General features: G+C 48.9%; 1 protein-coding gene across 2 annotated transcripts in view; it reads left to right on the top strand.

The window, feature by feature from the left end:
• The window catches only part of Ahnak (AHNAK nucleoprotein), a 96,494-nt gene that overhangs the window by 18,146 nt on the left and 58,638 nt on the right, over positions 1 to 19,710 (top strand). The window contains exon 6 of one of the 2 annotated variants that reach the window (XM_077798050.1): positions 267 to 18,197. The exons of the other annotated variant lie outside the window; for it this stretch is intronic. Within the exon in view, the coding sequence (XP_077654176.1) occupies positions 267 to 17,345 (17,079 nt within the window). The 3' untranslated portion in view covers positions 17,346 to 18,197. Of the gene's footprint in view, positions 1 to 266; positions 18,198 to 19,710 lie in introns of those variants that run through there. 2 annotated transcript variants of the gene reach the window in all.

Here is a 19,710-nt window from a genome sequence, read left to right on the forward strand (position 1 = left end):
CGGCGGGGTCCAGGAGTCTATCCCAGCCTCTCCATGGTTTTTGATACCAGAATTCACCCCGATCATTTCTGTTTTCCTCCTGGGATGTGGCTGTCAGCTCCCTTCTTCAGTCCCTTGTGCTCTGCTCCAGGAGGCTCCCTGGACCTGGGTTATAGTCCCAGCTCCTTTGGGAAACCGGCAGCCAGGTTGTCAGCTAGGCTGCGGCCGGGCATCTGCCAACGTAGGCAGGCTCTGCTGCAACCTCTGCGGGGCATGTCTTTCTGCAGAGCGGGGATGATGAGGAGTACCAGCGCATCTACACCACAAAGATCAAGCCTCGGCTGAAGTCGGAAGATGGCGTGGAAGGGGACCTCGGGGAGACCCAGAGCCGCACCATCACAGTGACCAGAAGGGTCACAGCCTACACTGTGGATGTGACCGGCCGGGAAGGATCCAAAGACATCGACATCAGCAGCCCTGAATTCATGATCAAGATTCCAAGGCATGAAGTGACTGAAATCTCCAATGTGGATGTGGAGACCCAGCCTGGGAAGACAGTGATCCGATTGCCCTCAGGCTCGGGGGTCTTTCCAACCGCAGGTGCTGCCCAGGCAGGGGCCATTTCTGCCTCGGGACCAGAGCTTCAGGGTGCTGGCCACTCGAAACTCCAGGTCACTGTGCCTGGTATAAAGGTGGGAAGCACCGGTGTCAGTGTCAGTGCAAAGGGCTCAGGCTTGGGTGGCAAAGGAGGGATCCAAGTTCCAGGAGTGGATATCTCATCTGCTCTTGAGGATGGGGTAGCAGAGGTGCAGGGCCCATCCCCCCAGAGCTGCGATACTGGCAAAATTAAGATTCCTACCATGAAGATGCCAAAATTTGGTGTGTCCGCCGGGCCCGAGGGCCAGGCTCCAGAGGTAGGATTGAATGTTTCTGCGCCTGAATTCTCTGTAGGGCATAAGGGCGGCAAGCCCGGCTTGACCATTGGTGGGAATATCCAAGCCCCTCACCTGGAAGTCAGTGCCCCCTCTGCCAATATTGCGGGGCTTGATGGGAAGCTGAAAGGCCCTCAGATGGCTGGGCCGTCACTTGAGGGTGACTTAGGCCTGAAAGGTTCCAAGCCACTGGGAAGCATAGGAATAGATGCCTCTGCTCCCAAAATTGAGGGCAGCATCACGGGCCCCAGTGTGGAAATTCGAGCCCCTGACGTTGATATTCATGGGCCTGGGGGCAAACTGAATGTGCCCCAGATGAAAGTCCCTAAATTCTCTGCATCAGGTTCAAAGGGAGAGGGAGCTGGCATTGATGTGACACTGCCTACAGGTGAAGTGACTCTTCCTGGGGCCTCTGGGGGTGTGAGCCTACCTGAGATCTCTACTGGTGGGCTGGAAGGGAAGATGAAGGGTGCCAAAGTCAAGACTCCTGAAATGATTATTCAGAAACCTAAAATCTCTATGCAGGATGTGGATCTGAGTCTCGGGTCCCCTAAACTAAAAGGAAATATTAAGGTTTCTGCCCCTGAGGTGAAAGGTGATGTTAAAGGCCCTCAAGTGGCAGTTAAAGGCTCCAAAGTGGACATAGAGACACCAAACTTAGAGGGGACCTTGACAGGCCCCAAGCTGGGCAGTCCTTCTGGGAAAACAGGAACCTGTAGGATCTCTATGGCAGATGTGGACTTAAACGTGGCTGCACCTAAAGGGAAAGGGGGTGTGGATGTCACACTCCCCAAAGTAGAAGGGACAGTCAGGGTCCCTGAAATTGATGTCAAAGGCCCCAAAGTGGACGTCAGTGCCCCGGATGTGGAAGTTCACGGGAACCTGAAAATGCCCAAGATGAAAATGCCCCAGTTCAGCACTCCAGGGGGCAAAGGGGAAGGCCCAGATGTAGAAATGACTCTACCCAAAGGAAATGTCAGTATTTCAGGGCCAGAGGTCAACGTGGAAGCTCCAGATGTCAAGATGGAGGGCCTGGGGGGCAAACTTAAAGGTCCTGATATTAAGGTGCCTGAAGTGAGTGTCAAGACACCAAAGATCTCCATGCCTGATGTGGATTTGCATGTTAAAGGTACAAAGGTGAAGGGAGAGTATGATGTCACAGTTCCAAAGCTGGAAGGAGAACTGAAAGGCCCGAAAGTGAACATTGATGTCCCAGATGTAGAAGCTCATGGCCCAGACTGGCACCTGAAGATGCCCAAGATGAAAATGCCCAAATTTAGTGTGCCAGGGCTCAAAGCAGAGGGTGCAGAAGTGGATGTGAATTTGCCGAAGCCTGATGTGGACATTTCTGGGCCCAAGGTAGAGATTAGTGCTCCAGACGTGAGCATTGAGGGACCAGAAGGCAAATTGAAAGGGCCTAAGTTTAAAATGCCTGAAATGAACATCAAAGCTCCCAAGATCTCCATGCCAGATGTGGACTTAGAACTGAAAGGCCCTAGTGTGAAAGGAGAATATAATGTCACAGTGCCAAAGGTCGAAAGTGACATTAAAGTTCCCGACGTTGAACTCAAAAGTGCCAAAGTGGACATTGATGTCCCAGATGTGGAAGCTCGTGGCCCAGACTGGCACCTGAAGATGCCCAAAATGAAAATGCCCAAGTTCAGCACGCCTGGCTTCAAAGCAGAGGGCCCGGATGTGGATGTGAACCTCCCTAAGGCCAACATTGAAGTCTCGGGACCCAAGGTGGATGTTGACGTTCCAGATGTGAACATTGAAGGACCTGAAGGAAATCTGAAGGGTCCCAAGATTAAGATGCCAGAGATGAACATCAAGGCCCCCAAGATCTCCATGCCTGATGTGGATTTGCATATGAGAGGTCCCAAGGTCAAGGGAGAATACGATGTTACAGTGCCAAAGATAGAAGGGGATCTGAAAGGTCCAAAAGTAGATGTCAGTGCCCCAGATGTTGATGTTCACGGTCCTGATTGGAACCTGAAAATGCCAAAGATTAAAATGCCCAAATTTAGCATGCCCAGCCTCAAAGGAGAAGGCCCAGAATTGGATGTGAACCTTCCCAAGGCAGATGTGGACATTTCTGCACCAAAGGTGGATATTAGTGCTCCAGACCTGAGCCTTGAAGGACCAGAAGGGAAGTTGAAAGGTCCAAAGTTTAAGATGCCTGAGATGCACTTCAAGGCTCCAAAGATGCCTTTGCCAGATGTTGACCTGGATCTCAAAGGGCCAAAAATGAAAGGAAATCTAGATCTGTCTGCCCCCAAAATAGAGGGTGACATCAAAGGTCCCGCGGTAGACATCAAAGCACCAGATGTGGAAGTTCAAGGTCCAGACTGGAGCCTGAAAATGCCCAAGATGAAAATGCCCAAGTTCAGCATGCCCAGCCTCAAAGGTGAGGGTCCAGATGTGGATTTGAACCTGCCCAAGGCTGACATGGATGTTTCAGGACCAAAAGTGGACATTGAGGCTCCAGATGTGAGCCTTGAGGGTCCGGAAGGGAAGCTAAAGGGTCCCAAGTTTAAGATGCCAGACATGCACTTCAAGGCCCCCAAGATCTCCATGCCTGATGTGGACTTACACTTGAAAGGCCCCAAAGTCAAAGGGGATGTGGATGTGGATGTGACAGTGCCCAAGATAGAAGGTGAAATGAAAGTGCCAGATGTGGACATCAAAGGCCCCAAAGTGGACATTGATGCCCCAGATGTGGATGTTCATGGCCCAGACTGGCACCTGAAGATGCCCAAGATGAAAATGCCCAAGTTCAGCATGCCTGGCTTCAAAGCAGAGAGCCCAGAGGTGGATGTGAAACTACCCAAGGCCGACATTGACATTGCTGGACCCAAAGTTGATATTGAAACCCCAGATGTGAGCCTTGAAGGTCCAGAAGGGAAGCTGAAGGGTCCCAAGTTTAAGATGCCTGAGATGCACTTCAAGGCCCCCAAGATCTCCATGCCTGATGTGGACTTGAATGTTAAGGGGCCAAAAGTAAAGGGAGATGTAGATGTGTCTTTACCTGATGTAGAAGGTGAAATAAAAGTGCCAGATGTTGACATTAAAGGGCCCAAAGTTGGCATTGATGCTCCAGATGTGGATGTCCATGGCCCAGACTGGCACCTGAAGATGCCCAAAATGAAAATGCCCAAGTTCAGCATGCCCGGCTTCAAAGCAGAGGGCCCAGATGTCGATGTGAATCTGCCTAAGGCCAACATCGATGTCTCAGGACCCAAGGTGGATGTTGAAGTTCCAGATGTGAATATTGAAGGTCCAGATGCAAAACTCAAAGGTCCCAAATTTAAGCTGCCAGAAATGAACATAAAGCCTCAGAAGATATCCATGCCAGATGTTGGTTTGCATTTAAAAGGTCCTAAGGTAAAAGGAGATTATGATGTTACAGCCCCCAAAATCGAAGGCGAGATCAAAGCTCCTTCTGTTGATGTGAAAGGCCCCAAAGTGGACATCAATGCACCAGATGTGGAAGTTCATGGACCAGACTGGCACCTGAAGATGCCCAAGGTGAAAATGCCCAAGTTCAGCATGCCTGGCTTCAAAGGAGAGGGTCCTGAAGTGGATGTGAATCTTCCTAAGGCCAACATTGATGTTTCAGGACCCCAAGTGAACATTGAGGCTCCAGACGTGAATATTGAAGCTCCAGAGGGGAAACTAAAGGGCCCCAAGTTCAAGATGCCAAGTATGAATATACAGACACACAAAATTTCTATGCCAGATGTTGGACTTAATCTGAAAGCTCCTAAACTGAAAACTGATGTGGATGTTTCCCTTCCCAAAGTGGAGGGAGACCTGAAAGGTCCAGAAGTTGATGTGAAAGCCCCTAAGATGGATGTGGATGTTGGTGATATTGATATTGAATGCCCAGAAGGAAAATTGAAAGGCCCCAAGTTTAAGATGCCCGACATGCACTTCAAGGCCCCCAAGATCTCCATGCCTGATGTGGACTTACACTTGAAAGGCCCCAAAGTCAAAGGGGATGTGGATGTGACAGTGCCCAAGATAGAAGGTGAGATGAAAGTGCCAGATGTGGACATCAAAGGGCCCAAAGTGGACATTGATGCCCCAGACGTGGATGTTCATGGCCCAGACTGGCACCTGAAGATGCCCAAGATGAAAATGCCCAAGTTCAGCATGCCTGGCTTCAAAGCAGAGAGCCCAGAGGTGGATGTGAAACTGCCCAAGGCTGACATTGATGTGTCTGGACCCAGCTTGGATATTGATGCCCCTGATTTGGATATTGAAGGACCAGAAGGAAAATTGAAAGGCTCCAAATTTAAGATGCCCAAGTTGAATATCAAAGCTCCCAAGATATCTATGCCAGATGTGGACTTGAATTTGAAGGGACCCAAACTGAAAGGCGAGATAGATGCTTCTATGCCAGAACTGGAAGGCGATCTCAGAGGTCCGCAAGTTGATATCAAGGGTCCTAGTGTAGATGTGGAGGTACCTGATGTTGATTTGGAGTGTCCTGATGCAAAGTTGAAAGGCCCCAAGTTTAAGATGCCTGACATGCACTTCAAGGCCCCCAAGATCTCCATGCCTGATGTGGACTTACACTTGAAAGGACCCAAAGTCAAGGGTGATATGGATGTGTCTGTGCCAAAATTGGAAGGAGATTTGAAAGGTCCCAGTGTGGATGTGGAAGTGCCTGATGTTGATTTGGAGTGTCCTGATGCAAAGTTGAAGGGTCCCAAGTTTAAGATGCCAGACATGCACTTCAAGGCCCCCAAGATCTCCATGCCTGATGTGGACTTACACTTGAAAGGCCCCAAAGTCAAAGGGGATGTGGATGTGACAGTGCCCAAGATGGAAGGTGAGATGAAAGTGCCAGATGTGGACATCAAAGGGCCCAAAGTGGACATCGATGCCCCAGACGTGGATGTTCATGGCCCAGACTGGCACCTGAAGATGCCCAAGATGAAAATGCCCAAGTTCAGCATGCCCGGCTTCAAAGCAGAGGGTCCTGAAGTGGACGTGAACCTGCCCAAGGCCGACATTGATGTGTCAGGGCCCAAGGTGGACATTGACGTTCCAGATGTGAATATTGAGGGTCCAGAAGGGAAGCTGAAGGGTCCCAAGTTTAAGATGCCTGACATGCACTTCAAGGCCCCCAAGATCTCCATGCCTGATGTGGACTTACACTTGAAAGGACCCAAAGTCAAGGGTGATTTGGATGTGTCTGTGCCAAAATTGGAAGGAGATTTGAAAGGTCCCAGTGTGGATGTGGAAGTGCCTGATGTTGATTTGGAGTGTCCTGATGCAAAGTTGAAGGGTCCCAAGTTTAAGATGCCAGACATGCACTTCAAGGCCCCCAAGATCTCCATGCCTGATGTGGACTTACACTTGAAAGGCCCCAAAGTCAAAGGAGATGTGGATGTGACAGTGCCCAAGATGGAAGGTGAGATGAAAGTGCCAGATGTGGACATTAAAGGGCCAAAAGTTGACATCAGCACCCCAGACGTGGATGCTCATGGCCCAGACTGGCACCTGAAGATGCCCAAGATGAAAATGCCCAAGTTCAGCATGCCCGGCTTCAAAGCAGAGGGTCCTGAAGTGGACGTGAACCTGCCTAAGGCCGATATTGATGTGTCAGGGCCCAAGGTGGACATTGACATTCCAGATGTGAGCCTTGAGGGTCCAGAAGGGAAGCTGAAGGGTCCCAAGTTTAAGATGCCTGAGATGCACTTTCATGCCCCCAAGATCTCCATGCCTGATGTGGACTTTAACTTAAAGGGACCTAAAGTCAAAGGAGACATTGATGTATCTGTTCCAAAGCTTGAAGGGGAGTTAAAGGGTCCTGAACTGGATGTCAAGGGCCCCAAATTAGATGCTGATCTCCCAGAAGTCTCTGTGGAAGGCCCAGATGGTAAATGGAAAAGTCCTAAATTTAAGATGCCAGACATGCACTTTAAAGCTCCTAAAATTTCCATGCCAGATATTGATCTACACTTAAAGAGTCCCAAGGTAAAGGGAGAGGTGGATGTGGATGTTCCAAAATTGGAAGGAGACCTCAAAGGGCCACATATGGATATCAGTGGGCCAGAAGTTGATATTGAAGGACCAGAGGGAAAATTGAAAGGCCCTAAGTTCAAGATGCCTGATATGCACTTCAAAGCCCCTAATATTTCTATGCCTGATGTTGATCTAAATTTGAAAGGACCCAAAATCAAGGGAGATGTGGATGTGTCTGTGCCTGAGGTAGAAGGTAAAATAAAAGTACCAGATGTAAATATCAAGGGCCCCAAAATAGATGTTAATGCTCCTGATGTTCATGGCCCAGATTGGCATTTGAAGATGCCCAAGATGAAAATGCCCAAATTCAGCATGCCTGGCTTCAAGGGAGAGAGTCCTGAAGTGGACGTGAACCTGCCCAAGGCTGACATTGATGTCTCAGGACCCAAGGTGGACATTGAAGGTCCTGATGTGAACATTGAAGGGCCAGAAGGAAAGCTGAAAGGTCCCAAGTTCAAGATGCCAGAGATGAACATCAAGGCCCCCAAGATCTCCATGCCTGACATTGACCTTAACCTGAAAGGCCCCAAAGTGAAGGGCGATGTGGATGCTTCTCTCCCCAAGATTGAAGGAGATCTAAAAGGCCCAGAAGTTGATATCAAAGGTCCAAAAATGGACATCAGTGCCCCTGATGTGGATGTGCAAGGCCCAGACTGGCACCTGAAGATGCCCAAGGTGAAAATGCCCAAGTTCAGCATGCCCGGCTTCAAAGGAGAGGGTCCTGAAGTGGACGTGAACCTGCCCAAGGCTGACATTGATGTCTCAGGTCCCAAGGTGGACATTGAAGGTCCTGATGTGAACATTGAAGGACCAGAAGGAAAGCTGAAAGGTCCCAAGTTCAAGATGCCGGAGATGAACATCAAGGCCCCCAAGATCTCCATGCCTGACATTGACCTTAACCTGAAAGGCCCCAAAGTGAAGGGCGATGTGGACGTGTCTCTGCCAAAAGTGGAAGGTGAGATTAAAGTTCCTGAAGCGGACATTAAAGGCCCCAAAGTGGACGTTGATGTTCCAGATGTGGATGTTCATGGCCCAGACTGGCACTTGAAGATGCCCAAGATAAAAATGCCCAAGTTCAGCATGCCAGGCTTCAAGGGAGAAGGACCAGAGGTTGATGTGAACTTGCCGAAAGCTGACATTGATGTCTCAGGGCCTAAGGTGGACATTGAAGGTCCTGATGTTAGTATTGAAGGACCTGAAGGAAAGTTGAAAGGTCCCAAGTTCAAGATGCCCGAGATGAACATCAAAGCCCCCAAGATCTCCATGCCTGACTTTGATTTGCACATGAAGGGCCCTAAGGTGAAAGGAGATGTGGATGTGTCTCTGCCTAGAGTAGAAGGTGACCTCAAGGGTCCTGAAATCGACATCAAAGGCCCCAAAGTGGACATTGATGCTCCAGATGTGGATGTTCAGGGCCCAGACTGGCACCTGAAGATGCCCAAGGTGAAAATGCCCAAGTTCAGCATGCCCGGCTTCAAAGGAGAAGGCCCTGAAGTGGACGTGAACCTGCCCAAGGCCGATATTGATGTCTCAGGACCCAAGTTGGACATTGAAGGTCCTGATGTTAGTATTGAAGGACCTGAAGGAAAGTTGAAAGGTCCCAAGTTCAAGATGCCCGAGATGAACATCAAAGCCCCCAAGATCTCCATGCCTGACTTTGATTTGCACATGAAGGGCCCTAAGGTGAAAGGTGATGTGGATGTTTCTCTGCCAAAAGTGGAAGGTGACTTAAAGGGTCCTGATGTTGACATCAAAGGCCCCAAAGTGGACATCGATGCCCCAGATGTGGATGCTCATGGCCCGGACTGGCACTTGAAGATGCCCAAGGTGAAAATGCCCAAGTTCAGCATGCCCGGCTTCAAAGGAGAGGGTCCTGAAGTGGACGTGAACCTGCCCAAGGCTGACATTGATGTCTCAGGTCCCAAGGTGGACATTGAAGGTCCTGATGTGAACATTGAAGGACCAGATGCAAAGCTGAAAGTTCCCAAGTTCAAGATGCCAGAGATGAACATCAAGGCCCCCAAGATCTCCATGCCTGACATTGACCTTAACCTGAAAGGTCCCAAAGTGAAGGGCGATGTGGACGTGTCTCTGCCAAAAGTGGAAGGTGAGATTAAAGTTCCTGAAGTGGACATTAAAGGCCCCAAAGTGGACGTTGATGTTCCAGATGTGGATGTTCATGGCCCAGATTGGCACTTGAAGATGCCCAAGATAAAAATGCCCAAGTTCAGCATGCCAGGCTTCAAGGGAGAAGGACCAGAGGTTGATGTGAACTTGCCGAAAGCTGACATTGATGTCTCAGGGCCTAAGGTGGACATTGAAGGTCCTGATGTGAATATTGAAGGTCCAGATGCAAAACTGAAAGGACCCAAGTTCAAGATGCCTGAGATGAACATCAAGGCCCCCAAGATCTCAATGCCAGATTTGGACCTTAATCTTAAAGGCCCTAAAGTGAAAGGAGAGGTGGATGTTTCACTTCCAAATGTAGAAGGTGATTTGAAAGGACCTACATTTGACATAACAGGCCCAAAATTGGACGTAGATGTTCCAGATATTGACATTCATGGCCCAGAAGGCAAATTAAAAGGTCCCAAACTGAAGATGCCTGAAATGCATGTAAACATGCCTAAGATCTCCATGCCAGAAATTGACTTGAATTTGAAGGGATCAAAGCTGAAGGGAGATGTTGATATCTCTGGGCCAAAACTGGAGGGTGACATTAAAGCTCCCAAACTGGATGTGAAAGGCCCAGAAGTAGACATTTCTGGTCCGAAGCTCAATATTGAAGGCAAGTCAAAGAAATCTCGTTTTAAACTTCCCAAATTTAATTTTTCGGGCTCCAAAGTTCAGACACCTGAGGTGGATATTAAAGCTAAAAAGCCAGATATTGATGTAACTGGCCCAAAAGTTGATCTTAATGCTCCTGAAGTTGAAGTTCAAGGAAAAGTGAAAGGATCTAAGTTTAAAATGCCTTTCCTGAGTATCTCATCTCCCAAAGTGTCTATGCCTGATGTGGAGTTAAATTTGAAAGGTCCTAAAGTCAAAGGAGATTTAGATGTTGCAGGTCCAACTTTAGAAGGAGAATTTAAAGGTCCCAAAGTGGATATTCAGGCACCAGATGTCCACCTTAATGCACCTGAAGTAGATGTTCATGGTCCAGATTTGAATGTGAAAATGCCCAAGATGAAAATGCCCAAATTTGGTGTTCCTGGCTTAAAAGCAGAAGGTCCAGAAATGGCTGTGGATCTACCAAAAGGAGACATCAACATAGAAGGTCCCACTCTGAATGTTGAGGGCCCAGAACTCAATGTGGAAGGTCCAGAAGGAAGCATAAAAGGTCCCAAATTCAAGATGCCTGACATGAACATCAAGGCCCCTAAGATCTCCATGCCTGACATTGACTTAAATCTGAAGGGTCCCAAGGTGAAAGGTGATATGGATATTTCTCCACCCAAACTTGAAGGGGATCTGAAAGGGCCAGAGGTTGATATCAAAGGCCCTAAAGTGGACATCAGTGCCCCAGAAGTGGATGTTCATGGACCAGACTGGCACCTGAAGATGCCCAAGGTGAAAATGCCCAAGTTCAGCATGCCCGGCTTCAAAGGAGAGGGTCCTGAAGTGGATGTGAACCTGCCCAAGGCTGACATTGACATTTCTGGCCCCAGTGTAGACGTTGATGTCCCTGATGTCAACATTGAAGGTCCAGATGCAAAACTGAAGGGTCCCAAATTCAAGATGCCTGAGATGAACATCAAGGCCCCTAAGATCTCCATGCCTGACTTTGATCTAAACCTGAAGGGCCCCAAACTGAAGGGTGATGTGGATGTTTCTCTGCCAAAAGTGGAAGGTGATGTAAAGGGTCCTGAGGTGAACATTAAGGGCCCCAAAGTGGACATTGACACTCCTGATATTAATATAGAAGGCCCAGAGGGTAAATTGAAGGGACCCAAATTTAAGATGCCAGAAATGCATTTAAAGGCTCCCAAAATATCTATGCCTGACATTGACTTGAACATGAAGGGCCCCAAGATGAAGGGTGATGTGGATGCTTCTCTCCCCAAGATTGAAGGAGATCTAAAAGGCCCAGAAGTTGATATCAAAGGTCCAAAAATGGACATCAGTGCCCCTGATGTGGATGTGCATGGCCCAGACTGGCACCTGAAGATGCCCAAGGTGAAAATGCCCAAGTTCAGCATGCCCGGCTTCAAAGGAGAGGGTCCTGAAGTGGACGTGAACCTGCCCAAGGCTGACATTGATGTCTCAGGGCCCAAGGTGGACATTGAAGGTCCTGATGTGAACATTGAAGGGCCAGAAGGAAAGCTGAAAGGTCCCAAGTTCAAGATGCCAGAGATGAACATCAAGGCCCCCAAGATCTCCATGCCTGACATTGACCTTAACCTGAAAGGCCCCAAAGTGAAGGGCGATGTGGATGTGTCTCTGCCAAAAGTGGAAGGTGAGATTAAAGTTCCTGAAGTGGACATTAAAGGCCCCAAAGTGGACGTTGATGTTCCAGATGTGGATGTTCATGGCCCAGACTGGCACTTGAAGATGCCCAAGATAAAAATGCCCAAATTCAGCATGCCAGGCTTCAAGGGAGAAGGACCAGATGTTGATGTGAACTTGCCGAAAGCTGACATTGATGTCTCAGGGCCTAAGGTGGACATTGAAGGTCCTGATGTTAGTATTGAAGGACCTGAAGGAAAGTTGAAAGGTCCCAAGTTCAAGATGCCCGAGATGAACATCAAAGCCCCCAAGATCTCCATGCCTGACTTTGATTTGCACATGAAGGGCCCTAAGGTGAAAGGAGATGTGGATGTGTCTCTGCCTAGAGTAGAAGGTGACCTCAAGGGTCCTGAAATCGACATCAAAGGCCCCAAAGTGGACATTGATGCTCCAGATGTGGATGTTCAGGGCCCAGACTGGCACCTGAAGATGCCCAAGGTGAAAATGCCCAAGTTCAGCATGCCCGGCTTCAAAGGAGAAGGCCCTGAAGTGGACGTGAACCTGCCCAAGGCCGATATTGATGTCTCAGGACCCAAGGTGGACTTAGACACTCCTGACATTGACATTCATGGTCCGGAAGGGAAACTGAAGGGTCCAAAGTTTAAAATGCCTGACCTGCATCTCAAGGCCCCCAAGATCTCCATGCCTGAAGTCGATCTGAATCTGAAGGGTCCAAAGGTGAAAGGTGATGTGGATGTTTCTCTGCCCAAAGTGGAAGGTGACCTCAAAGGCCCTGAAGTTGACATCAAAGGCCCCAAGGTAGACATCAGTGCTCCAGATGTGGATGTGCAAGGCCCAGACTGGCACTTGAAGATGCCCAAGGTGAAAATGCCCAAGTTCAGCATGCCCGGCTTCAAAGGAGAAGGCCCTGAAGTGGACGTGAACCTGCCCAAGGCTGACATTGATGTCTCAGGGCCCAAGGTGGACATCGAGGTTCCAGATGTGAACATTGAAGGTCCAGATGCAAAGCTGAAAGGTCCCAAGTTCAAGATGCCAGAGATGAACATCAAGGCCCCCAAAATCTCTATGCCTGACATTGACTTTAACCTGAAAGGTCCCAAAGTGAAGGGTGATGTTGATGTTTCTCTACCCAAAGTAGAAGGTGACCTCAAGGGTCCTGACATTGACATCAAAGGCCCCAAAGTGGACATCAGTGCCCCTGATGTGGATGCTCATGGCCCAGACTGGCACTTGAAGATGCCCAAGGTGAAAATGCCCAAGTTCAGCATGCCTGGCTTCAAAGGAGAGGGTCCTGAAGTGGACGTGAACCTGCCCAAGGCTGACATTGATGTCTCAGGTCCCAAGGTGGACATCGAGGTTCCAGATGTGAACATTGAAGGACCAGATGCAAAGCTGAAAGTTCCCAAGTTCAAGATGCCAGAGATGAACATCAAGGCCCCCAAGATCTCCATGCCTGACATTGACTTTAACTTAAAGGGTCCCAAAGTGAAGGGTGATGTGGATGTTTCTCTACCCAAAGTAGAAGGTGATCTCAAGGGCCCTGACATTGATATCAAGGGCCCCAGTGTGGACATTGATGTTCCTGATGTCAATATTGAAGGTCCAGAAGGAAAATTAAAAGGGCCCAAATTTAAAATGCCAGAGATGAATATCAAAGCTCCCAAGATTTCCATGCCTGACTTTGACTTAAATCTCAAAGGGCCAAAGGTAAAGGGAGATGTGGACCTTTCCCTACCTAAGGTGGAAGGTGATCTGAAAGGGCCAGAGGTGGATATTGAAGGCCCTGAAGGGAAAATCAAAGGTCCTAAATTTAAGATGCCTGATGTCCATTTCAAAACTCCCCAAATCTCCATGAGTGACATTGATTTGAACTTGAAAGGACCTAAGATAAAAGGAGATTTGGATGTTTCTATTCCTGCACCTGAAGGAGATTTGAAGGGCCCAAAAGTGGATATCAAAGGCCCTAAGCTGGACTTAGACACTCCTGACATTGACATTCATGGTCCGGAAGGGAAACTGAAGGGTCCAAAGTTTAAAATGCCTGACCTGCATCTCAAGGCCCCCAAGATCTCCATGCCTGAAGTTGACCTGAATCTGAAGGGTCCAAAGGTGAAAGGTGATGTGGATGTTTCTCTGCCCAACGTGGAAGGTGACCTCAAAGGCCCTGAAGTTGACATCAAAGGCCCCAAGGTAGACATCAGTGCTCCGGATGTGGATGTTCATGGCCCAGACTGGCACTTGAAGATGCCCAAGGTGAAAATGCCCAAGTTCAGCATGCCCGGCTTCAAAGGAGAGGGTCCTGAAGTAGACGTGAACCTGCCCAAGGCTGACATTGATGTCTCAGGGCCCAAGGTGGACATTGAGGTTCCAGATGTGAACATTGAAGGACCAGATGCAAAGCTGAAAGTTCCCAAGTTCAAGATGCCCGAGATGAACATCAAGGCCCCCAAGATCTCCATGCCTGACATTGACCTTAACCTGAAAGGTCCCAAAGTGAAGGGCGATGTGGATGTTTCTCTACCCAAAGTAGAAGGTGACCTCAAGGGTCCTGACATTGACATCAAAGGCCCCAAAGTGGACATCAGTGCCCCAGATGTGGATGCTCATGGCCCAGACTGGCACCTGAAGATGCCCAAGGTGAAAATGCCCAAGTTCAGCATGCCCGGCTTCAAAGGAGAGGGTCCTGAAGTGGACATGAACCTGCCCAAGGCTGACATTGATGTCTCAGGGCCCAAGGTGGACATTGAAGGTCCTGATGTGAACATTGAAGGACCAGAAGGAAAGCTGAAAGGTCCCAAGTTCAAGATGCCTGAGATAAATATCAAGGCTCCTAAGATCTCCATGCCTGATGTTGACCTGGATTTGAAAGGACCCAAAGTAAAAGGGGATTTCGATGTGTCTGGCCCTAAGATTGAAGGCCCAGAAGTAGACCTGAAAGGTCCAGGTCTGGATTTTGGAGGCCCTGATGCCAAACTCAGTGGCCCTAGTTTGAAGATGCCATCACTGGAAATATCTGCTCCGAAAGTGACTGTTCCTGATGTTGATTTGCATCTTAAGACACCCAAAATTGGAATTTCTGGTCCCAAGCTAGAAGGTGGTGATATGGACTTCAAGGGGCCCAAAGTTGATTTGGAAGCTCCAAGCTTAGATGTACACATGGAAAGCCCAGATATTAACATTGAGGGGCCAGATGTTAAGATTCCTAAGTTTAAGAAACCCAAGTTTGGATTTGGGGCAAAAAGTCCGAAAGCTGACATCAAGTCACCTTCACTCGATGTGACTCTTCCTGAGGCAGAACTGAATGTTGAAGCTCCTGAAATTAGTGTTGGTGGCAAGGGCAAGAAAAGTAAATTTAAAATGCCTAAAATTCACATGAGTGGTCCTAAAGTTAAGGCCAAAAAGCAGGGATTTGATTTGAATGCTCCTGGGGCTGAGATTGATGCCAGTCTCAAAGCTCCTGATGTAGATGTCAATGTCACGGGGCCAGATGCTGCACTCAAAGTCGATGTAAAATCTCCCAAAACCAAGAAGACTATGTTTGGAAAAATGTACTTCCCAGATGTAGAGTTTGACCTCAAATCACCTAAATTTAAAACTGAGGCCCCGCTCCCTAGCCCCAAGCTGGAGGGTGAAATCCAGGCACCTGATCTAAATATTTCTTCACCAGGAATTAATGTGGAAGGTCCCAAGTTCAAGATGCCAGGTGTGGATGTGACAGGGCCAAAAATAGAGGGCGACTTGAAAGGCCCCAGGGTGCAGGCCAACTTAGGCACACCTGATATCAACATCGCAGGCCCAGATGCTAAAATCAAAGCACCATCTTTTGGCATTTCTGCCCCTCAAGTCTCCATGCCTGATGTGAATGTTAACTTGAAAGGACCAAAGATAAAGGGTGATGTCCCCAGTGTGGGACTGGAAGGACCGGATGTAGATCTGCATGGTCCGGAAGCAAAAATCAAGTTCCCCCACTTTTCGATGCCCAAGATCAGCGTCCCTGGTGTGAAAATGGAGGGTGGGGCAGCCGAGCTCAATGCCCAGCTGCCCTCTCTTGAAGGAGGCTTGAGCACACCAGATGTTAAGCTTGAAGGGCCTGATGTCTCTCTGAAGGGGCCAGGAATGGACTTGCCTTCAGTCAGCCTCTCTATGCCAAAAGTCTCTGGGCCCGATCTTGGCCTGAACTTGAAAGGACCAAGTTTGAAGGGAGACCTGGATGCATCGGCTCCAAGCATAAAGGTGCAGGCCCCAGGGCTGGACCTCAGAGGTGTCGGTGGAAAGGTGCAGGTGGGAGGAGATGGTATGAAAGTGCCGGGGATCACTGCCCCAACGCTTCATGTCGGGGCACCAGACATGACACTGAAGGGACCAGGCCTCCAGGGAGATCTGGCTGTCTCTGGTGACATCAAGGGCCCTAAAATATCCGTGGGTGTTCCTGATCTAAGCTTGGAGGCACCCGAAGGTGGGATTAAACTTCCCCAAATGAAGCTGCCCCAGTTTGACATCTCCACTCCAGGGTCTGACTTGGACATTAACATCAAGGGGCCACAAGTTGGTGGAGAGCTCAAGGGGCCAGGCATGGATGTGAACCTGAAAGGGCCTCAGATCTCAGCACCAGATGTGGACTTGAACTTGGAAGGACCAAAAGTGAAAGGGAGCCTCGGGGCCATGGGTGAGATGAAAGGCCCCACGGTCGCAGGAAGTCTGCCGGGTGTCAGTGTTCAGGGCCTGGAGGGCAATCTCCACATGCCTGGAATCAAGTCCCCTGGATGTGCTATGGACCTGCCAGGTGTGAATGTCAAACTCCCAACTGGGCAGATTTCGGGTCCTGAAATCAAAGGTGATCTGAAAGGTTCAGGAATGGGTTTCCATGGAGCTGTTCCTGACATCAGTGTAAAAGGGCCTTCCTTCAACGTGGCATCTCCTGAGTCAGATCTTGGTGTCAGCTTGAAGGGCCCCAAAATCAAAGGCGGTGTGGATGTTTCAGGTGGTATCAGTGCCCCAGATATCAGCCTGGGCGAAGGGCATATGAGTGTTAAAGGATCTGGGGTGGAGTGGAAGGGACCCCAGGCCTCCTCTGCTCTCAACCTGGATGCATCTAAACTTGCTGGGGGCCTTCATTTCTCAGGACCAAAGGTAGAAGGAGGAGTGAAGGGAGGTCAGATTGGACTCCAGGGTCCTGGGCTGAGTGTGTCTGGGCCTCAAGGTCACTTGGAAAGTGGATCTGGAAAAGTAACATTCCCCAAGATGAAGATCCCCAAATTTACCTTCTCTGGCCGTGAGCTGGTTGGCAGAGAAGTGGGGGTGGATATCAACTTCCCGAAAGTGGAGGCCAACGTGCAGGCCTGTGCTGGAGAAGGCGAGTGGGAAGAATCCGAAGTAAAACTTAAAAAGTCCAAAATCAAAATGCCCAAGTTTAATTTTTCCAAACCTAAAGGGAAAGGCGGCGTCACGGGTTTGCCAGAAGCATCCATCTCTGGGTCCAAAGGTGACCTGAAAAGTTCCAAGGCCAGCCTGGGCTCCCTGGAAGGAGAAGCAGAGGCCGAGGCATCTTCACCCAAAGGCAAATTCTCCCTGTTTAAAAGCAAGAAGCCACGGCACCGCTCCAATTCTTTCAGTGATGAAAGGGAGTTCTCTGCCCCTTCCACCCCCACGGGGACTTTAGAGTTTGAAGGTGGAGAAATGTCCCTGGAAGGTGGGAAAGTTAAAGGGAAGCATGGAAAGCTGAAGTTCGGTACCTTTGGTGGAATAGGGTCAAAGAGCAAAGGTCATTACGAGGTGACCGGGAGCGATGATGAGGCAGGCAAGTTACAGGGGAGTGGAGTGTCCCTGGCCTCTAAGAAGTCCCGACTGTCCTCTTCTTCTAGCAACGACAGTGGCACTAAGGTCGGCATCCAGCTGCCCGAGGTTGAGCTGGCGGTTTCCACAAAGAAAGAGTAGAGGGCCTCTGTATGTGTGTACATATCTCTATAAATACATCCGCCTCGGGGGTCTTTGTTTATAAACTGCAAAGAGAAACACCCCAACAGCCTCAGCAATAATGCAAAGACCTTGCCTCTCCCAGCGGTGGCAGGTGCTGAAAAACCAACCACCGACAGGCTCCAGGAACTCTACGGAAGAAGAGTTCCAAGTTCATCCAGCCGTGTGCAAAGTCAACAGTTATTTTGCCTTTAAGAGTTCAGTTTTTTTTTTTTTTTTTTTTTTGCATTGAACGCTGAGAGCTCCTGTTTACTAAAGCCAGCTTTTGTGTTTATTATCCTCGTTTTTACTGAACATTGTTAGTGTTGGGGGTAATGGAAACCCATTTTTTTTTCATTGTAATGACTTTGGGCTTTTGTTAGTAGGGGAGGGTGGGGTAAAGGCAGCAGGGGGTGGGGTGGGGGAGATCAGCCTTGATCCTAAGATCAGATCTATTCAAACAGAGCATCTGGATGTGATGGCCCAGAGGAGGTGACAGCCAGAGTCTGGGCGTGGTTTGGGGGTCTTTAGCACAGCTTTTTCCCCCAGGGGTGGTGGTCCCAGCCAGTTCAGTGCTCAAAGGTGAGGTGAGAGGGAATTAGAAACTGCAAATTGTCCAACCCACTGGCTCAACAGGAGGGACTTCTATTCTGTGTTTTGTAAGAGAAACGTTTGATTCATGACCGCCATGTTCCTGATGATATAGTTCTGATTTCTTTTTTTTTAACAAATGTTTTCATGATTCAGAAAATTTCTGGCACTTTAATGGCAAATTAATTGAGAATGTAAGAAAGTGATGCTGTATGAGGCAAATAAAGCTGTTATTAACCCTGACGTCTAGTGCCTTTGCGTTCTGTGCTGGGGGGATGAAGCTGCGGGGGAGGCTGCGCACCCAGCCCGACTGTGCAGACTGGATTCACCTTGTGCCATTGCGGGTATTTTTTTTAAAATATATATTTATTTTTTAGATGTCATTGGACACAATACCTTTATTTACTTATTTCTATGTGGTGCTGAGGATCGAACTCAGGGCTTCGCACGTGCTAGGCTAGCGCTCTGCCGCTGAGCCACACCACAGCCCCATTTCGAGTTTTATCAGTGACTTTATTTTATTTTATTTTTTATTTTTTTTTTAGAGAGTGAGAGAGGAGAGAGAGAGAGAGAGAGAGAGAGAGAGAATTTTTAATATTTATTTTTTTTTAGTTCTCGGCGGACACAACATCTTTGTTGGTATGTGGTGCTGAGGATCCAACCTTGGCCGCACGCATGCCAGGCGAGCGCGCTAACGCTTGAGCCACATGCCCAGCCCCTATCAGTGACTTTAATGTATGGCGACCCCATAGGTTGCAGGAGGAGTTCCTAGCTTTTTTTTAAATGTATTTTTTTAGCTGTAGATGGACACAATACCTGAATTTCATTTATTTATTTTATGTGGTGCTGAGGATAGAGCCCAGGGCCTCGCACGTGCTAGGCAAGTGCTCTACGGCTCAGCCCCAGCCCCAGCCCCAGCCCCAGCCCCGTTCTTAGCTTTTTGATTCTCATTATTAGTCTGACGGCACCATTGCTGAGGAATCAAGAAAGGCTAGAGGGTTGGGATGTAAGGAGCCAACCCTAAACACCAATTTCATTTGTTTCAAGTACACCTTCTGCAAGTAGCCAGAAGATAATTTTATATAATATTTTAAATAATTTTGTGCATGAAGTGAAGTGTCCTGGTGGGGGATACTTCTCTTATGGAATCCCATCAGTGGTTCAAAAGTTGTGGATTTTGGATCATTTCAGATGAGGATACTCAACTTTATCCTGGGGGTTCAGTGCTTCCTAAGAAAGGCACCACGTGGAAGTGCGTAGCATTCACGTCACGGCCACAGGGGGACTCACGGAGAGCGTGGCTAGGTGTCCTCTTCTACAGCAGCCCCAGGGACAGGCTGCCTTCTGGCCTCATTGGGTCTGAGTACCCTCCAGCGGTGCCCCTTTCATTCATTCCCAACTGGAAGCCTGAGTCCTGCCTCCCTGAACTCTGACAGGGGGAGTGGGGGGGAGGGGACAGAGTGTGCACGGTACCTGAGATGGGTGGCTCTTGTGTCTGCAGGTGGGGCAAGTAGGTGACAGGGAGCTGCACTTGTGTACACAGCTGAAGAGGTGCCCTCAAGGATGCTGGAGATCTCCTGGGCCCGACTGGTAGTAATATAGAAACATGTTTTATTTTTATTTTTTAGCTTGAGGAAGGATGATGTAGGTCAGTGGTGGTCCCCAGTGTCCATCCATTTAATGAATTTGTGTGTGTGTGTGTGTGTGTGTATGTGTGTGTGTGTGTATTGCTGGGAATCAAACCCAAGGCCTTGCA

Source organism: Urocitellus parryii, chromosome 4 (genome assembly GCF_045843805.1).
Source record: "Urocitellus parryii isolate mUroPar1 chromosome 4, mUroPar1.hap1, whole genome shotgun sequence".
Classification (NCBI taxonomy): domain Eukaryota; kingdom Metazoa; phylum Chordata; class Mammalia; order Rodentia; family Sciuridae; genus Urocitellus; species Urocitellus parryii.